The sequence below is a fragment of the Aplysia californica genome, unplaced genomic scaffold (genome assembly GCF_000002075.1).
Source record: "Aplysia californica isolate F4 #8 unplaced genomic scaffold, AplCal3.0 scaffold00022, whole genome shotgun sequence".
NCBI classification, from domain to species: domain Eukaryota; kingdom Metazoa; phylum Mollusca; class Gastropoda; order Aplysiida; family Aplysiidae; genus Aplysia; species Aplysia californica.
The window spans coordinates 2562559-2579059 of record NW_004797292.1 but is presented as its reverse complement, the minus strand read 5'-3'; the positions used below and the strand labels follow the sequence as shown (position 1 = coordinate 2579059).

The following is a 16501-nucleotide window of genomic DNA, read 5'->3' as shown; positions in this document are numbered from 1 at the left end:
AGCTATTAACATATAAATCTAAGTCATGCTGAGAGTAACATAAATTTACTGAAACAAAAGACATTTCTTTCATACGAAGGGGCACAGCTATTAACATATAAATCTAAGTCATGCTGAGAGTAACATAAATTTCCTGAAACAAAAGATATTTCTTTCATACGAAGTGGCACAGCTATTAACATATAAATCTAAGTCATGCTGAGAGTAACATAAATTTCCTGAAACAAAAGATATTTCTTTCATACGAAGTGGCACAGCTATTAACATATAAATCTAAGTCATGCTGAGAGTAACATAAATTTACTGAAACAAAAGACATTTCTTTCATAATGAAGGGCCACCACAGCTTATTAAAGGAGACAGAGAAGTCATGAGCACAAACCTGAGCCAGTTCTTCCCCAACGCTGCTGTCTTTCTCCTCTGCCAGGTGCACCTGCACTGTGAGGGACTCCTTCTCTCTTTCTATATCCGTCTTCTCCTCTTGAACTTCCTTCAGTTCTCGTTTGAGTCCCTCAATAGCGATGGCCTGGTCTGCTTTAGCAGTTAAAACGGTATCCAGTTCTATGAGAAAAAAACAAACAAAAAACCCCCCGAACATTGTGAATCACAATTTTCTTTCTTTTTTTTTCCTTCTGCAAGAAAGTTCAATATGTTGGCAAAACTTTTGTCCAAGAAAATAAAACAAAATCCAGTTTCATGAACCCGTTTAACACTTTGGCGTCACATCTCGCCGATCGGCGATGTTTACCACCCAGTTTCTTTGGATTTTCCCCCAAAATGCCTTTGCCTTTGATGGCAAGGGTTTTTACTATAATATGAGCCTTGTGATGGCAAAGAGTTAAGGAAATTCTGATAACAGTATAATATTATACATAATAAAGTCTCATCATAACCTAGGAACTCTAGCAACAAGCGTGCCAGCGAGAGAAAAAGCAGCGTAACATTCCCAAAACACTTATTTCTAGCTGTCAACAGCACCTGAAAGTAAAAAATTATTTTATCAGTCTTCTTTTTATTTCATTAAAATCTACAAATTACAACCCCGGTAGAGCTCATATGAATGTCTGCTCTTTAGCCCAATCTACATAAAGATGACTTCCACACTGAACTCAAATAATATTCGATGAGGGATGAAAAAAAAATCTTACCTGAGAGTAGTCTGTTTCGTTCTTTGATTATGTCATCAATCATTGATTTCATCTCTTTCATTTCTCCCAAAGCGCTGCCATCCTAAAAAAAAGATCCATAAAGTAATCTTTCCAAAAAAAAATCAGTAAAAATTATAAGGTACTCTACTGATGGAGTAAAAGAACGCAGAGACAGTCAAGTGGGTTTTGTTTTTTACATGAACAGCACAGTGGTGCAAGATCTAAAAGAATATATAGCAAAGTTCACCTTGCAACAAAAGTAAATCATGCTGACTTTTTAAAGTTTTTTATTATTTTATTTAGTAGAGGTTCGACGATGCTCGCAACTGCATAACATCATATGAGCGCCAAGGGGTGCATGTCAACAGAGAAGTCTTTACAGGGAACCGGGGTTACTTTGCTCACCTCTCTAGCTTCAACAGCACAAGGTCTGCTCTGACTATCAAGGCACCCGGAAATAGCGGGTCACAAGAGTGTGACAAACATACAAAAGAAGTAGAGGAAAATGACAATAGTAAGGATTAGGAAAGAAAAAGCAGCAGTTCCCTGATGTAGTTCAGGCACAGTAATGAGCATGACGTTGAATCAGCCCATTTACAATTCTACTGCGCATGAGAATGAGAAATGTCCCCCCTTTCGGAATGGCCTAAAGACACTTCAATCAGTGGCACTGCCCCTCACTAAATAATGAGCTACTTCTCAACAACTAAATAGATAAATTGTGTATGTGTTGTAGGTTTTCTGTATGTGTGTGTATGGGGGGGGGGGGGGGGGAATCATCAAGGCATGACCTGGAGGTGGACTCTAAAACCATGGGGGGACGTGTGTAAATCTTTGTACAACAGATAATTGAATTAGCAAAAACAGGTAACAGTAAATATAAACTGACAAAGCATCCTGGTCTTCTCATCCTCAAGAAAAGTCACAACTAAGCAAGCTAGTTTTAGTTTTAGTAGAGGTTTTGCGGCGCTCACAACTGCATTAGGTCATATGAACGCCAGAAGATTAGATGTGTTACAAGAGAGTAACAAACACAAAAAAGAAGAAGGGGAGATGAGGACGATAGATGTTTGATAGAAAAGAAGAAGCAAACCACACCAGAGCACCGGCCAACCACCCAACTAAGCAAGCTTTCTCACCTGCATTTTGAACACTTCGTCTTGCAGAGAGTCCCGCTCCGTTATAGCTTCATTGAGGGACGACAGAAGAAATTCTAGTTCCTTCCGGAGCGATTCATCCCTGTTGGTGGCTTCCTCCAGTTCCTGAATAAACGCAAAGGGAGACAGAACTGCTGCTTTAAAGATTTAATCCTTTTTTCTACTTTTTCATCCTCTGTTGCCGTTCAGCGTCGAGGGGAAAGATTTAATGATTATATAAATTGGAGAGATTTTTAATGAGTTGAGAAATTTTCAGGAAGCTAGCCACACATTAAGAGCATAGCACCATATCTATAGGGTTGCAAGCAATCCACGTAAGTCCGTTTGGGTACTTTTTACACAAGAGACCCAAAAAAAATATAGTTTTCGTTGTGTTGTTCCTGTCAGGAATCATGAAAAACAAGAAAATTGTAAGCCTTTACCATAGAAAGAAACTATATGTTGGTGATGTGGAAAGAGCTTCAGGAGGGTGTAAAAATAGAAAATTCTCTAAATTTGAACTTAAGTGCATTGCTTCTGACGCAACAATATTATATATATGTTCTTTCTCTCTCTCTCTATATATATATATATATATTGGGCTGAGATGCAAAACCTGCTACATCTATTTTAGCACTATTGAGAAAATGAGCTTTTTTTAATGCTGCTATATGCACGAACATGCGTTGGTGGCTTTTATGAAGTATGTGTTGGGTTTTGGATGAAAACACTTTACGCATCTAATAGCCAGTAACAATGTTCATTTATAAGCCAAAAATCTCAATTTTTTTCCAAAATGTCGCTGAGCAGGTTTTGCATCTCACCCCCTCATATATACACACACGTAAAGATAAATATATATATATACATATACACACAAATAAGCCATGTTGGCTACCCACCTGTGCCAGCTGCTCCTTCTCTCCTTTGAGCATCTCCATGAGGTTCTCCCACTCACTCAGTTGCCTCTGGAGGGAATCCATTTCTCCTCTCATACTGTCTCGCTCAGCCTGCACCTGGACACCGGCAAAGGGGAAAAAAAAACCAAAAAGATTACTGTGTGAAGTACAATAGAAGACTAATTGGTCACCTTTAAGGACAAGCACGCTAACCCAGATTTTGGGGGTTTCCAGAAATCTTGACAAATACCAAAAGTGGGCATTACCCTACCTATAAGAGAAGTTTGGTTTCATTGGTGTGTACATTTGGTTGGTTATAGAGAAAACTCTCCTTGTCTTTTAAAGAGACTGAATAAGGATCCAAAAACTTTAACTTCGATTTTCTCAAAACAGTATTTATCGGGATAGCCCCCTTGTGCTTAAAAGCGACCAATTAAAGAGTTCAAAAAGCACCAGACAAATATTATGGTTTCTAAACCATTGTCTACAGTGTACTTCAGGCATAATATATTATATATTGTCCATCTCCACAAGTTACAGCATTGAAAATAAACATAAAACCATGTTTCTTTCAATAGAAACTTGATAAAAATCAGCTTTATAAAAGATTGAAGGGCAATTCTGTATTGCGTTCCAAGAAGACTCACCTTCCAACCCTTCTCTCCCTCCTTAATCACTGGTGGTTTGCTCCTTCTTTCCCATCAAACATTTATCATCCTTATTGCTCCTCTTCCTTTTCTCTGAAAGTGACTCTCTAGCAACACCTCTAATCTTCCACACTCACATGACCTACTTGTGTTGCAAGTACCGTAAAACTCTTACTAAAACCAAACCAAAACCCAACCAAAGACGGGGCACACAAAATAGTTTTTAGTTTTAGTAGAGGTTTTACGGCGCTTGCAGACGCATAAGGTCATATGAGCGCAGAAGATTAGAGGTGTTACAAGAGAGTAACAAACATAAAAAATTAGAAAGGGAGATAAGGACGATAGATGTTTGATAGGAAAGAAGAAGCAAACCACACCAGAGCACCCGCCAACCACCCACGGGCACATAAAACAGAATCATCGTTTCACAACAACAACAACAGCAACAACAACAACAACAAAAAAACCTCACGAAGTACGGTATGTGTGACCCCTCTCACCTCTTCCAACTCAAAGGTGAGCGTCTCGTGTTTGTCACCCAGCACCACCAGCTTCTCCTCCAGGTGTTGTCGACGCGCCTCCAGCTCTGCCAGCACCTCGGGGTAGTTATCTCCCCCTCCCTCCATGACCTGCCCCCGGGCTCCCTCACCGTCACCACCCTCAGCGCCAGCACCGGCACCCTTCTCCCCCTCCAGACGTTCCACCGTGGCCCTCAGCTCACTCCGATCCGCCTCCAGCTCGGCCACTTTACGGGTCAGCTCTTCCACAGTGGCTGGTCCATCGTCTACGCTGGTGGTGTCCTCGCTGAACGTTTGACTGACCACCTGAATAGAACGCCGGATTTTCTCTGTGTACGTCTGACAATCTAGAGTCGACTCTGGACAACCAGAATTATTTCCATCCTTTTCCTCCGTGTCGATACCTCTCTCCCCCTCGCCCTCTAGCAGGTTCTCTTTACTCGATTTCATATCCCCATCACTTGTGGCCGCTTCCAGTTCACTTATTTTGATCTTGGCCTCCGTCAGTTCTTGTTGAAGGTTTTGAATAACATCAATGCTAACTTCATCGCCCAGACTGGCCTCATAGTCGGACAGTTTGGCCCTAGCCTTGTCTAATTCAGCCTGAAGAGTTTGTATCTGAGAGCTTTCAACATCGGTTGTCTCTCTTTCTCCGGGCGATTTTGTTACAACAGCTACTTCCTCCTCAGTATGTTGTCCACTTTCATCTCCTCGTGACTGCGTTGCCTCAGCCTTAGTCTGCTCTAACAACCTCACACTCTCACCAAGTTCAGTTCTACTCTGCTCCAACTCAGCCGATAACTGATGATTAGCTTCAGTGAGACTTTCTTTCTCGGAACACATTCTCTCGAGATCAGCTGTCAGAGCTTGTACTTTCTGGTCACACTCCACCCTCGTGTTATCAGCAGATCTCTTAACCTCCTCTAGTTCCTGCAGCAAAGCTTCCAGCCTCTTGTCCTGCTCTCCCTCAACACTGTTCCTCATGTCTGCCTCACCCTGTAGCTCCTGTAGCTTCTCCTGGGCCTGAGCGAGCTGGGCGGAGAGCTCCAGCCTCTTCTGCTCTTCGTCCTGCAGTCTGCCAATCTCAGCCTGAAGAAGTTCAACCTGCTCCTGTTTCTGTTCAAATTTATCCTGGAAGGCTTCGAGTTTGCTCTCAGCTTCTTCCTTCTCCTTCTTCGCCAGGTCAAGATTTTCCTGCAGTCTCTTATTTTCCTCCTCCATTTTTCCTAACATTTCGCTTGAATCTTTAAAAGAACCAAACTCAACTAAAAGCGCTTCTTTTTCTTCTTTCCAAGCTGCAGCGTCACCCTCCAGATCTTCAACTTTGATTTGAAGGGATGATTTTTCCGATATCAGAACCTGTAGGCAACAAAATGTATATTATTATACATTATAAGCAAACCTCCAGTGTAAATATAACCTTATTAAGTACAATTACTTCCCAACTTGAACATCACCAAACAGCGTGACTTCTACACCAGATTACTGTACCATTCTGTGCCATGCCATTTAACACTTGATCACGTACTGAGAAGTTTAAGACAGGACAAGATAATATTTTATTATCACAGAGGGAAATTTTTCTTGGCTGTACAGGACCGTAAAAACATATGCAGGTATACATAAAAAGTTAAATTATATTATTATTACTCTAATTAAAATTCAATATGAAAAGAGAAGTAAAGCTGATAAAATGTACGTATGTCAGATGCATCATCCAACCACATGCAGGAATTTAATTACAAGGCCTTTAGAGTTATGTTAGATACAAACTTGAAAGAGCATACACATTGATGCTTATTCTGACAATAGCCTTAAGCTAGAAGGTAAAAAAACTTTTTAAATATCTTTCTTTCTTTGTTTTTTAAGGTACATATCTGCCACTGCCTGATCTTACAATTTACGTGGAAAGGGGGTGTGATGGGTTGTTTATAATGCTTTTTATCTTTTTTATACCTGTAAAATTCTAGTAAAATCATATCCACAAATCTTGCTGGTTATCCTAGTGGTTCTGTCAAATTTTTCTTTATCTTTTACCCTACAATTCCCAGCACAGCAGCAAATACAAAACAATAGCACGCTTTCAATCATAGAATGGTATAAAAGGGACAGAATCTTATTATTGACACGAAAACTTCTTAATTTCTTTAAAAGGAACCTTCCTTGATTTACTTTTTTATGCACAAGAGCAGCGTGTGGATGCCAGTCAAGCTTGTTATCAATTGTTATTCCAAGATATTTGTAAGAGCTTACCATCTCCACCTCCTCATCTTTAATACATAGTGGTTGCAGTTGGTCTTTTTTTACTCTAAAGTTTATTAATTCCTTTGGTTGATTTTAACATATTTAGTCAAAGGAAGTGGTTATCACACCAATTTGTAAATACATTAACAGTGTCCCTGTCATCACTCTCATTTTTTGTTATAATAGGCCTTGTAGAGTGGAATCATCCGCGAATTTTATTAGTTTGATGTTTTTGTTATCAAAAGTACAGTGGTTGGTGTAAAGCGTAGACAAGACAGGGGAGATTACACAACCTTGAGGCCTATGTGCAAGAGTTAATACAAGAGTAAATTGTCAGTCTTATAATACAGTCTTTGAAATAAACTGCAACAAATGTTTACCATAACAGGCTTCTTCGAACTCTTGCTACAACCAATGAATAAAATTTACAAAAATCAAGAACTCTATAAGCTTGCACTCTTGAAGTTCTGACAGTATTTGGCAATAGTTATATTAATACACTTTTTTTTCTGCACAAGCAACAAAACCAGACGCAGTGCCAGGAAAAACAAAACAGTTAGTGAAGAAGACATGATAGTTTTCAGAACACTCGGTGACACGCGGATCAGATGGGTGATCACTGGGGTGTGTCCTTGAGCAAGACACGACAACCCTAGCTAAAAAATACAGGGCGCTGCGCAGTGGCGACCGACAGTGGCATGGTTGTAAACTGTTCTGTATTTGTGTAATAGTGTGTATTTATGCATATATTTATGCATGTTTGTATTTATGTATGTACGTATTTATAATTATGTATTTATGTATGTATGTTTGCCATTGTAAAACAAAGTGCCCTTCTGGGACAAATAAAAGAGTAATTTATTTATTTATTTTAAAAAAAATTATTATACCTTATTATTATCGGCTAAAGTTGCTTGCTCTTGCTGTAGACACTGCAAAGTTGACATCAAAGTTTCATCCTTCATTTTCAAACACTCAATTTCTTCCAGCAACTCCTGTTGTCAAATAAAAAGAGACAAAATTTGTTCATGGAGAAGCAGCATTATTGACAACAAGAAAAATATTTCACAGGGAGTGTTTAAATTTCATAAAACTGCTGAAAACTACTCGCAGCATCCTCTCAGCTTCTTCAACCATACAAAAAAACAAATATTACTGATGTAAACAGGAGTAGAATAACCGGAATCTTTTCAGAGAAGTTTTTAACTCACATTCTTTCAGAACTGCTCACAAAAGGTTGAGGGGTTTCTGAACTTCAGCAAATAGTGATAACAAAACATCAGCTGAAGGTATAATGATTACTGCACTCACAATTCTTAAATCGAGAGAGAAAAAAAGGAAGAAAATAAAGTTTGGTATAAAAAAATGACAAGAGCAACATTTCCTTAGACCTACAGAGGAAAAGGTAAGGAGAGGGTGAATAAATAAAGATAAAACAGTAACAACTTATCTTGAATTACCCATAATGCCGAATGAATCTAAAATTAATTCAAGAATTCAAAGTCTTCTGCATAGCGTGTGTGTTCTCACATTTCTTGCATTAACATGGTCCTCACAACTTTGGCCATGAATGTCTTTGTAAATCTAGAGAGGCCCCGCTCCTGCTATGTTATTTCAACATTATTATGATGTGGTATCTTACTTAAATAAACAAAAACCCTTAACAGAAAGTAATTACTACCTCTTTCAACTGTGATGTTATTGTAACCACTTACTGAAATTCAATATATTCCAAATTATATTTTACCTGTATGGAATAACAGGGGAATATGAAATTTAAAAAATAGACCATACATATACCATGCTGCGTATCCCATGGACAGCTAGAAAAACAAATGAAGAAGTCTTGTTTGAAGCAAATTGCAGACGACAGCTTATGACGAATATATACGAAAGCGACAGTCAAATTTCATTGGACACACAATGCGGAAAGAAGCATTGGAGATTATTGTAACAACAGGCAAGTTTGATGGAAAGAGAGGCAGAGGCAGACAGAGGGAAAAGATACTGGACAAGATGACAACATGGATAGGAGCAGCAAGAACAACAGACACCATTGCTGCAACGTAAGGCAGAGTGAAGTGGAGGTCCATGATTGCCCACGCCAGTCGGCAAGGCACCGGATGATGATGATACCATTCTATAAACAGCATCTCATAAGCAGAAATACACAAGAGATTTGTAATAACACCTACCTTATTCTTCTTTTCAAATTTGACAAATTTGTCACAGACAGCGTCCTTCTCCTCCACCAACTGTTGACACTTTTGTTCCAGCACCTGAAATTGACAGGACAAGAATTGATAAAACAGTTCATACCAAGCAAAGTCTTCATCTCCTTTTATATAGTTTCATATTCTGAATAAAACCAGTTATCATATATGTTATTTCGTTATAAAAATGCTGTGTGCTTTCCAGTTTAAAGTATTTGGAGTCCAACGTATTACAATTGACAATATATTGATGATATGAAATATATATAGACAGTTTAGACTGAGAAATGGGGTGCAAAAAAACCCACAAACAAACCAAAGACATTAGTCCTCATGTTATTAAAACAAATCAAATAAATGAAACTCCCAGAGAGACAAGAAACTTTTTCGCCACGTATGTCAAGCAGTTTTCATCCCTTGGAGAAACTGCTGAGAAATTTCAATACTCAACACGGTAGAAGAAACCACACGTTATTGGCTACAAGTACCTTCATCTGATCGTGAGAAGCCTCCTGAGTTGCTTGAGCTGACCTGTAGGCCGCCACAGCCTCCTCTTTCTCCTGCTGCAGTTCGGCCAGCTGCTCCTCCAGTTGCTGTGGAAGTCGCGTAAAGTGGACACAAAACAGACATTGTAATATCAACTGGTCGCTTATAAGCACAATGGGACTATCCCGAAAATTGCTGTTTTGAGAAAATCGAAGGTAAAGTTTTTGACCCTTATTCAGTTTCTTTCAAAGACAAGGAGAGTTTTCTCTATAACCAAACAAATATACACACCTATGAAACCAAATTTCTCCTATAGGTAGGGCAATGCCCACTTTTGGTGTGGGTCAAGACTTCTGTAAACCCCCAAAATCTGGGTCAGCCCGCCTGTCCTTAAAAGTGACCAACTGTGGTTCACACTTGACCAAAAGAGTGCTAGAAACACTTTATAATACCTAGAAATAAATCTGCATGTAAATCTATTTCCCCAAAAATCATGAATGGAAACCAAATGCTATCAGTAAAAGCATCACACTTTAAGTAACTGTACAGAAGAGATCTCATGAAAACTATATAACTTTTTATCACTTATTACAATTTAAAAAAACTTACAAGAACCAGCTTAATGTTTTAACTTACAGGTCCATTTTTATACTCTTATTGACAACAATTGACAACAAATTGACGTCTTTTTCTTCCCGCGACACCCATATAAGGGCAGCCTATAAGCGGCGGATAAAAGTAAAGTAAAAGTAAAGTAACTTGACAACAAAAGGCTATAGATACAAAGCAAACCAACGTTTGCGGTGTTCCGGTTAAGTTCTTTGCTGTTTTAACGTTAGAGGATTGAGTTAGATTCCTGAGTAAGGAAGTCTTTTAAAAATAAAGCCTCAGTGGCCCTGACACGTGAAGTTAACACTTTCCACCTACGCAGCGCGCTGGGCGCGCAACACTTATCCCAACGGACCAGTATACAGGTGCGGTACATGCTATATCACACCGTCGCCGATCGGGGTCATGTGGGGAAAAAGGACGGCTTCTTACCGTCACCGACCGGGGTCATGTGGGGAAAAGGGACGGCTTCTTACCGTCGCCGATCGGCGTCCCGTGGGGACAAAGTGTTAAAAAAGCTCACCTACACAATCTAAACGACACCGGTGAGGACATAAAAAATAATAATTACATTAAAATGCTGCTGGACAAATATGATTGCGCCTATCCCTTACATTTTTTTTGGCTGTGTCCACTTCCTGTTCTTTAAGATTTTCTTTTTCCGCAATTTTCGCTTCCAGTTCTGTGGACATAAGATTATATGACAGTGAACCAAATCGAAACCACATGGGTCAAAGCAAGGTGAAGAAAAAACTAAGAAGCTGAAAGGAATTACAGAGACATGGGAAAGGAGCATTGGTAGAAAGTTGTCCTTGTTACAAACAAATAGTGTGACTGACTATCAATCAAAAACAAAGAGGACAAAGAGAGTTTTTAGTTTTAGTAAGCACTTGCAACACAATAAGGTCATATTAGTGCCGAAGATTAGAGGTTTTACAAGAGAGCAACAAACATGAAAAAGGAGGAGAGATCAGAGTATTTTCAATGAGTTCCCCCATTGCTTTTTCTCCTCCAGAAATATTTACTGCTTGTACCTGTTCTTTTTAGTTGACAAAGTAGACATATAGCAGGGTGAGGTCATAAGACAAGAAGAACTAAGATAGCCCCCAGGAATATTTTCCAGATGGCTGCAGTCAGAGACAAAGACAAGTACACTTACAACAGAAATAACACACAGCAGATATATTCATTATCAGTTAAATAATACTTTCATTTACACACACTGAAGAGCCCTCATATACACTTAATTTTCATGTATTCTATTCTTACCTCCATTTTTAACTTTCAATTTTTGGAGCAGCATTGTTTGCCGCTTGACAAACTTCACAAGGTCTTCTCTGTTCAGCGAGTCCAGCTGGGACAGGAGTCAAAACAAACACAATGAGAACATGATGAAGACTCTTCACTCATCATAAATCATACATGCATCATAACTCCTGTTGACTTCATTTGAGGTGGAGAGGAGGAGGGGGGGGGGGGGGGGGGGGGGGAATATTTCTGATTCCGTCATGGTTTGCTTAAATTTGCAGTCCAGATAAGATGAGATCCCTTTGTTTACCATCCCGGTTTTTCCCCCCAACTACCGAGTAATAGGATCATAGGCGGTGACTAATGTATTTCTATCTTTAACCCACTTTGATATTACAGAAAGTTCCCACTGCCATTATCTCTCATAAAAGTAAGATAGCTCGACTTTCAAAAACCCATTTCAAATTAGTTCCACAATGGATACGGTCATTTGTAGCGCCCATTGTCACTTGTGCCTTCTTACCTTGCCTTTAGGGGTTGCAGCCCCGGAGGGGGGCAGACTCGCTTCACCTTTTTCATCAGACATGTTGTCTCTTTTCCTGAACTGGAAATCTATCTGTACTGTTTCTTGGATTCTAAGGCAGCACTGGCCTCATAAATGTGCATCCTCTGAAAGAAAAGAAAAACATTAACAAGGGTCTCGGTGAAAGATTTTCACTCACTCTGAGCACTTTTTACTTTTGGTATTTTCCAATCCCTCATTCAGTCTAGATTTTATTGACACTAGTTGCTAAGTGATTAACATAAATTTTAGTAAGCGTTATACGGCGCTAGTAACTGCACAAAGTCATATGAGAGCGATTAACATTAACAGAATTCAATTTTACTGGGTTTTACATAGTGTACTAACATTTTCGATGTGTAACCTTGTTTTTCTCAAAAACACTTTTTCACCTTTTTTTGCTTGCATATATATGCCGGGGGGGGGGGGGGGGGGGGGTGTTCTCCACCATTTTTATTTTTTCCAACACAGAAACTTGAAATTTGGCATGTTGTTAGAGAAATGGTTTGTTTTTGTAGTTGGCTGGGTTCTGGGTTCGAATCAACGTCAAGCCAAATTTTCATAACTGCATTTTTCTGTGCCTGCCGGTGTCCTGACCGAGGACCAAGCCTGCCATCTCCTAAAATGGCCATGATTGAGTCGATGGGTATGTAAAACCCAAAGGTAAACGAACAAACATTTAATGCAGAGTTAAAAAAATAATATAAGACTTTATGCACTTATGTTTACAACATGTTAAAGCATGCTCGGACCAAACATATACTATACTCCCCCCCCCCCCCCCATAACTTGGCATAACCACTCACCTGCATAAACAGTAGAATGTAGATCTAAATCTAGAATCTAGTCTAGATAATCTATATATCTATTATTAAAGACTATTACTCTCCAAGAAAGAAGCAGTCCTAATTAAGTAGCAGCATGATGAGTAATTCAAAGGACAGGGTATTGGAAATCGGGTTGTGAAAATGATTACACAAAATAACCCGAGTCCAAGAGTAGGCCTATAATAGTTTGTGTATGTTTACTGCGTGTCCGGAAGCGATGGGTTGTGTCCCCTGCTTTTTCCCCCTTTTTCACCATCGACCTTGAACACTATCTAGGTTTATAACTAAAGGGCGGACACATAATACAATAATTCAGCACTTATGCGTAAACCGAAAGTAGCTGGAGCAAGCAGGAGAGACGGAAAGTTCCCACGTAATAATAAATGGAATACTTGGATAAAGGATAAAGGCTCCAGGTTCCATAAATCTTTGTAAAGTATTCTCTCAAATCTGGGGGCTGGGGGCTGGGGGCTGGTTTAAAAACTTCCCTTCCTATGTGTCATTAAGCTGCTAGAATGTTGGAGTCTACATTATATGTAACGACATGCAACAAAGTTTTTACCCACACCTCCTAGTAACCAGGCTTACACTCAACCATTAGGGTTAATTAATTTACTGACAAATGTCCAGTCAAAGCACTGAACTTGTCATTCTAAAGCATTTTTTAAAACCAGTCAGCTTTCATTAAGATAATTATCTAGTCCTAAAACTTGCCGTGGAGCCCCTGAGACTTTTTCTGTCTAGAAATAAGTTCTGTTGATACTGGAAGAGCATCAGCATAATAAGTGTGCCTCAGACATACTCTTTTGCCGATATTTTGCTCGTTGCTCAAAGCATGGTTGTAAATTAATTACCTTTCATTGACTACGCCGTGTCAATTCATAAACTATTTTAAAAATTATTACATTATGCCTTTCAGTCACATTATTACATATTTAACGTCTTACATCAAAGTGTGGCCTAAATTTAAAATACAAAATTGTAATACTTATCACTTTTGTCACCAGATTTTCAATTTTCTGAGAAAGAAATGCTTTTTTAAAAAATCCACTGTAATAGAGGATTTCACTTAACCAGTAGGCCTATAATTATTTTTTAAATTTTTTATTTAGCACCATTTCGAGATTTCCCAGTCCTTTATATCAGCAATCTTCAGCACTATATATCTATGCTGACCTCCAATTATGTGATTTCCACGAAAGAAAGCTCCCATACGTAACACTAAAAAGTTGCAACAGTTACTTCCCTTGATATTGCGTCATTGATTTCTGGGTACTCCACACCCCAAAAAAGTGTTTACATCTTTGCAGTCGGCGACGACGATATAAACATTGCCACTTCTAGCGGTTCGAAGCTACTTTGTCGGCAAAATGGATGCCTACAATTTCTACCTTTCAACTTTCAGGTACATTATGAATGCAGATTCGTCGGACAAATCAACGTGGTGTGAATTGTTCAAATACTTGCCGTGTCTGCGTCAGATGCTATCTTGTTGTGTATGCGGAAGCATCATGTTGCGCCCCCAAGGACCTACCCATGGTGTTTGTTTACATCATGTTTGCTTGGCATGTGTTGGCGGTCGGATGAGGTTAAAGCCTTCTTGTAGTTGGTGCAAAGATCACGGTCATTTTGTGGAAAATAAGAAGTTGAGAGTGTTGATCTTGTGTTTCAAAAAGCTGTGTGCGTATGTTTCTAGTTCACCGCTTGGAGCTGAAATTTCGAAAACTTCGGTCAATGGGTGTGGTGTTGAAGCAGAGTGCACCTTGAAGATATTGGAAGAGGCAGAAAGATTCTGTGATGACTATGTCTTGACGCCTCCACCAAAGGAACTGCCAACAGTATCAAAGTCATCCTGTGGTGGTGTTAAGATTTCCTCAGAGTTCCAAGCAGTTTCTTCTGACTATAACTCAAAAGTTAATACCTTTCAGAATGGTAAATCTAGTAGTAGTACTAGTGGTGCCAATGTTGGTGTTGTTCAGATGAAGAGAGGTAGAGGAAGGCCAAGAACAGCTGCTGGTCGCTTTTCACTGAGAACACCCAAATCTTGTAACAGTCTTCGAGCACGTGTGAACAAACTGAAGAAGAAGGCACTGACACCCAAAATAAAAAATCTCCCAAACAAGAGAAATTTTGTTAAAACTACAAGGCCTTACAATAAAAGGTTGCCGCCTGATACAACCGATTTTCTTATTGCACATCGACCTCACAGGGATAGGTCAGGAAAATTCAGTGTTGGGCAGCTGTGGCGAGAAACATTTTTGGACGAAGTTCAACCCGACACATACCCTGACTCTGGCATTGAAGTAGGAAGCTGTAGTGATCAGGACCACAACTCTAATCTCTCACCTGTGTCCAAACTTACAGTTGACAAGTCTGTTTCATCAACAGGCAATTTAAAGGTTGAAGTTGCTCGCAAAGAAACGCGTCACCACAAACTGCAAGAAAATGACTCAAGGCCTGAATTATCAGTCAATGATGTTACCAGTTCCACAGATGAGCCAGGGAAACCACGCTTGACTTTGACAATTTCTAAAAAGCGATACCAGAAATATAATAACAAGGGTAGTCATGCGATAAAGCTTCCAGGGAAAAAGACGGATGGTAATGAATGTGAAATTCTTACTCCTGATGTGACTACTATTGTTCCCAACTTCAAACGAGCAGGCTTAAAAACCAAGACAAATCACTGCCCACCAAAAATGCCGAAAGCAAAGACCTGTCGTTGTGCTCGCTTCAAGAAACCTAATCACCTGACTTGTTTTGGTCAGAAATGTCCTTGCTACAGTGAAAAAAGAGGTTGTACTAACTGCATGTGTAATGGCTGTAAAAATCCGCTTCAGAGTGGTGACTTTGCACCTCCTCTTATGCACATCTTGCGAGACAGTGACAACCTCGATTCAAGTTTTGATAGAAGCATGCCTCGACTTTCTCCAATTCCAAAGTTATAAACTTTTCTCTCTTTATCGGGACCACAAAAGTACTTGTCTGTCGTCTGGTGTGGGCTCGAGAAGACTGGTCACAGACACCTCTGTAAATTAAATTATTTAGCTCTTCTTGTAATTAATGAAATACATTGTTGAAGATTTTGAACTTGAGGAACTAGTATGGGGATTCCCAAGCGTGGTAAATCTCAAAACAGCATATCAGCTGTCAAAAGTCATATATTAAGATTCTATAGATGGGTTTAGTCAGAGTTCGAAATTCAAGCTTCACATGATCACTATATATTTGGAAACATAGGGTGGTATCATGTCATAAAAGCTGCTCATCCTATACCTAGACAACTAATATTTTAGCAGTTTGAAATACACATTGTTTCTCATTTCTCAATCGTTTAGTGTGGGGGCTTCAGGGCTAGCACCTAGTCAAAGTTGGCATTTTGAGGATAGACTGAGTATCATGTGCTTAGCATCAACTGGCCTTTTTTAAATGTCCCAAGATTACAGCGTTGGATTAAAGCACAAAGGAACAAAGTTGTGGTGGTGTTTGACAAACTTCCAAGTATGGGCAACGCAAGGCGATTGTAGCTTACGAACAAAAAGGTTGGGTTTTTTTGTGTTTTTTTCACCGCAAAGAATGGATGGTATAAAAAAAACGTTCTTAGGGTGAAACATTTCTTAAAGGTTGTCACATGATGAGTGTTCTGTTAATCTGAGTATGCTATTATGCTATGTTGGATTTTTTCTGTATCAAAAAAGCCAATCACCATGAAGTAGCCTGCTCCTTAACTTTCAAAATTTTTGTTTCATGCACAGTTTCTACTTCTTGATTTTTGTTAACATGTATATTATAAATTTATATATATATATTTTTTTTTTTTAAACATCTTCTCACTTAAAATTATGTTTGATCTCTGTGAGGGAAAACACATCACCATAATTTGTATTTGTGCACCTCTTTCCATATATTTTCTTCTAGAAAACAGACTGGTCAGCAAGGCTCAGTCAGACTTTACCATCATAAT

General features: G+C 39.2%; 2 protein-coding genes across 2 annotated transcripts in view; one reads left to right on the top strand and one right to left on the bottom strand.

Annotated features, from left to right (window-relative positions):
* LOC101847701 (GRIP and coiled-coil domain-containing protein 2) overlaps positions 1 to 12743 on the bottom strand; it is a 22622-nt gene extending 9879 nt beyond the window's left edge. Inside the window, exons 1-12 of the mRNA XM_005090850.2 lie at positions 12517 to 12743; positions 11672 to 11817; positions 11170 to 11254; positions 10515 to 10582; positions 9294 to 9398; positions 8788 to 8871; positions 7483 to 7587; positions 4331 to 5707; positions 3187 to 3300; positions 2288 to 2410; positions 1149 to 1230; positions 383 to 561 (exon numbers count right to left, since the gene is read on the bottom strand). Of these exons, the coding sequence (XP_005090907.1) occupies positions 383 to 561; positions 1149 to 1230; positions 2288 to 2410; positions 3187 to 3300; positions 4331 to 5707; positions 7483 to 7587; positions 8788 to 8871; positions 9294 to 9398; positions 10515 to 10582; positions 11170 to 11254; positions 11672 to 11734 (2385 nt within the window). The 5' untranslated portion in view covers positions 11735 to 11817; positions 12517 to 12743. The remainder of the gene's footprint in view (positions 1 to 382; positions 562 to 1148; positions 1231 to 2287; positions 2411 to 3186; positions 3301 to 4330; positions 5708 to 7482; positions 7588 to 8787; positions 8872 to 9293; positions 9399 to 10514; positions 10583 to 11169; positions 11255 to 11671; positions 11818 to 12516) is intronic.
* Positions 12744 to 13790: 1047 nt separating this feature from the next.
* On the top strand, positions 13791 to 16123 carry LOC101847469. The gene has a single exon (XM_005090849.3). The coding sequence runs from the start codon at positions 13908 to 13910 to the stop codon at positions 15483 to 15485; it is 1578 nt and encodes a 525-aa protein (XP_005090906.1). The 5' UTR covers positions 13791 to 13907; the 3' UTR covers positions 15486 to 16123.
* The last annotated feature ends 378 nt before the right edge of the window (positions 16124 to 16501 follow it).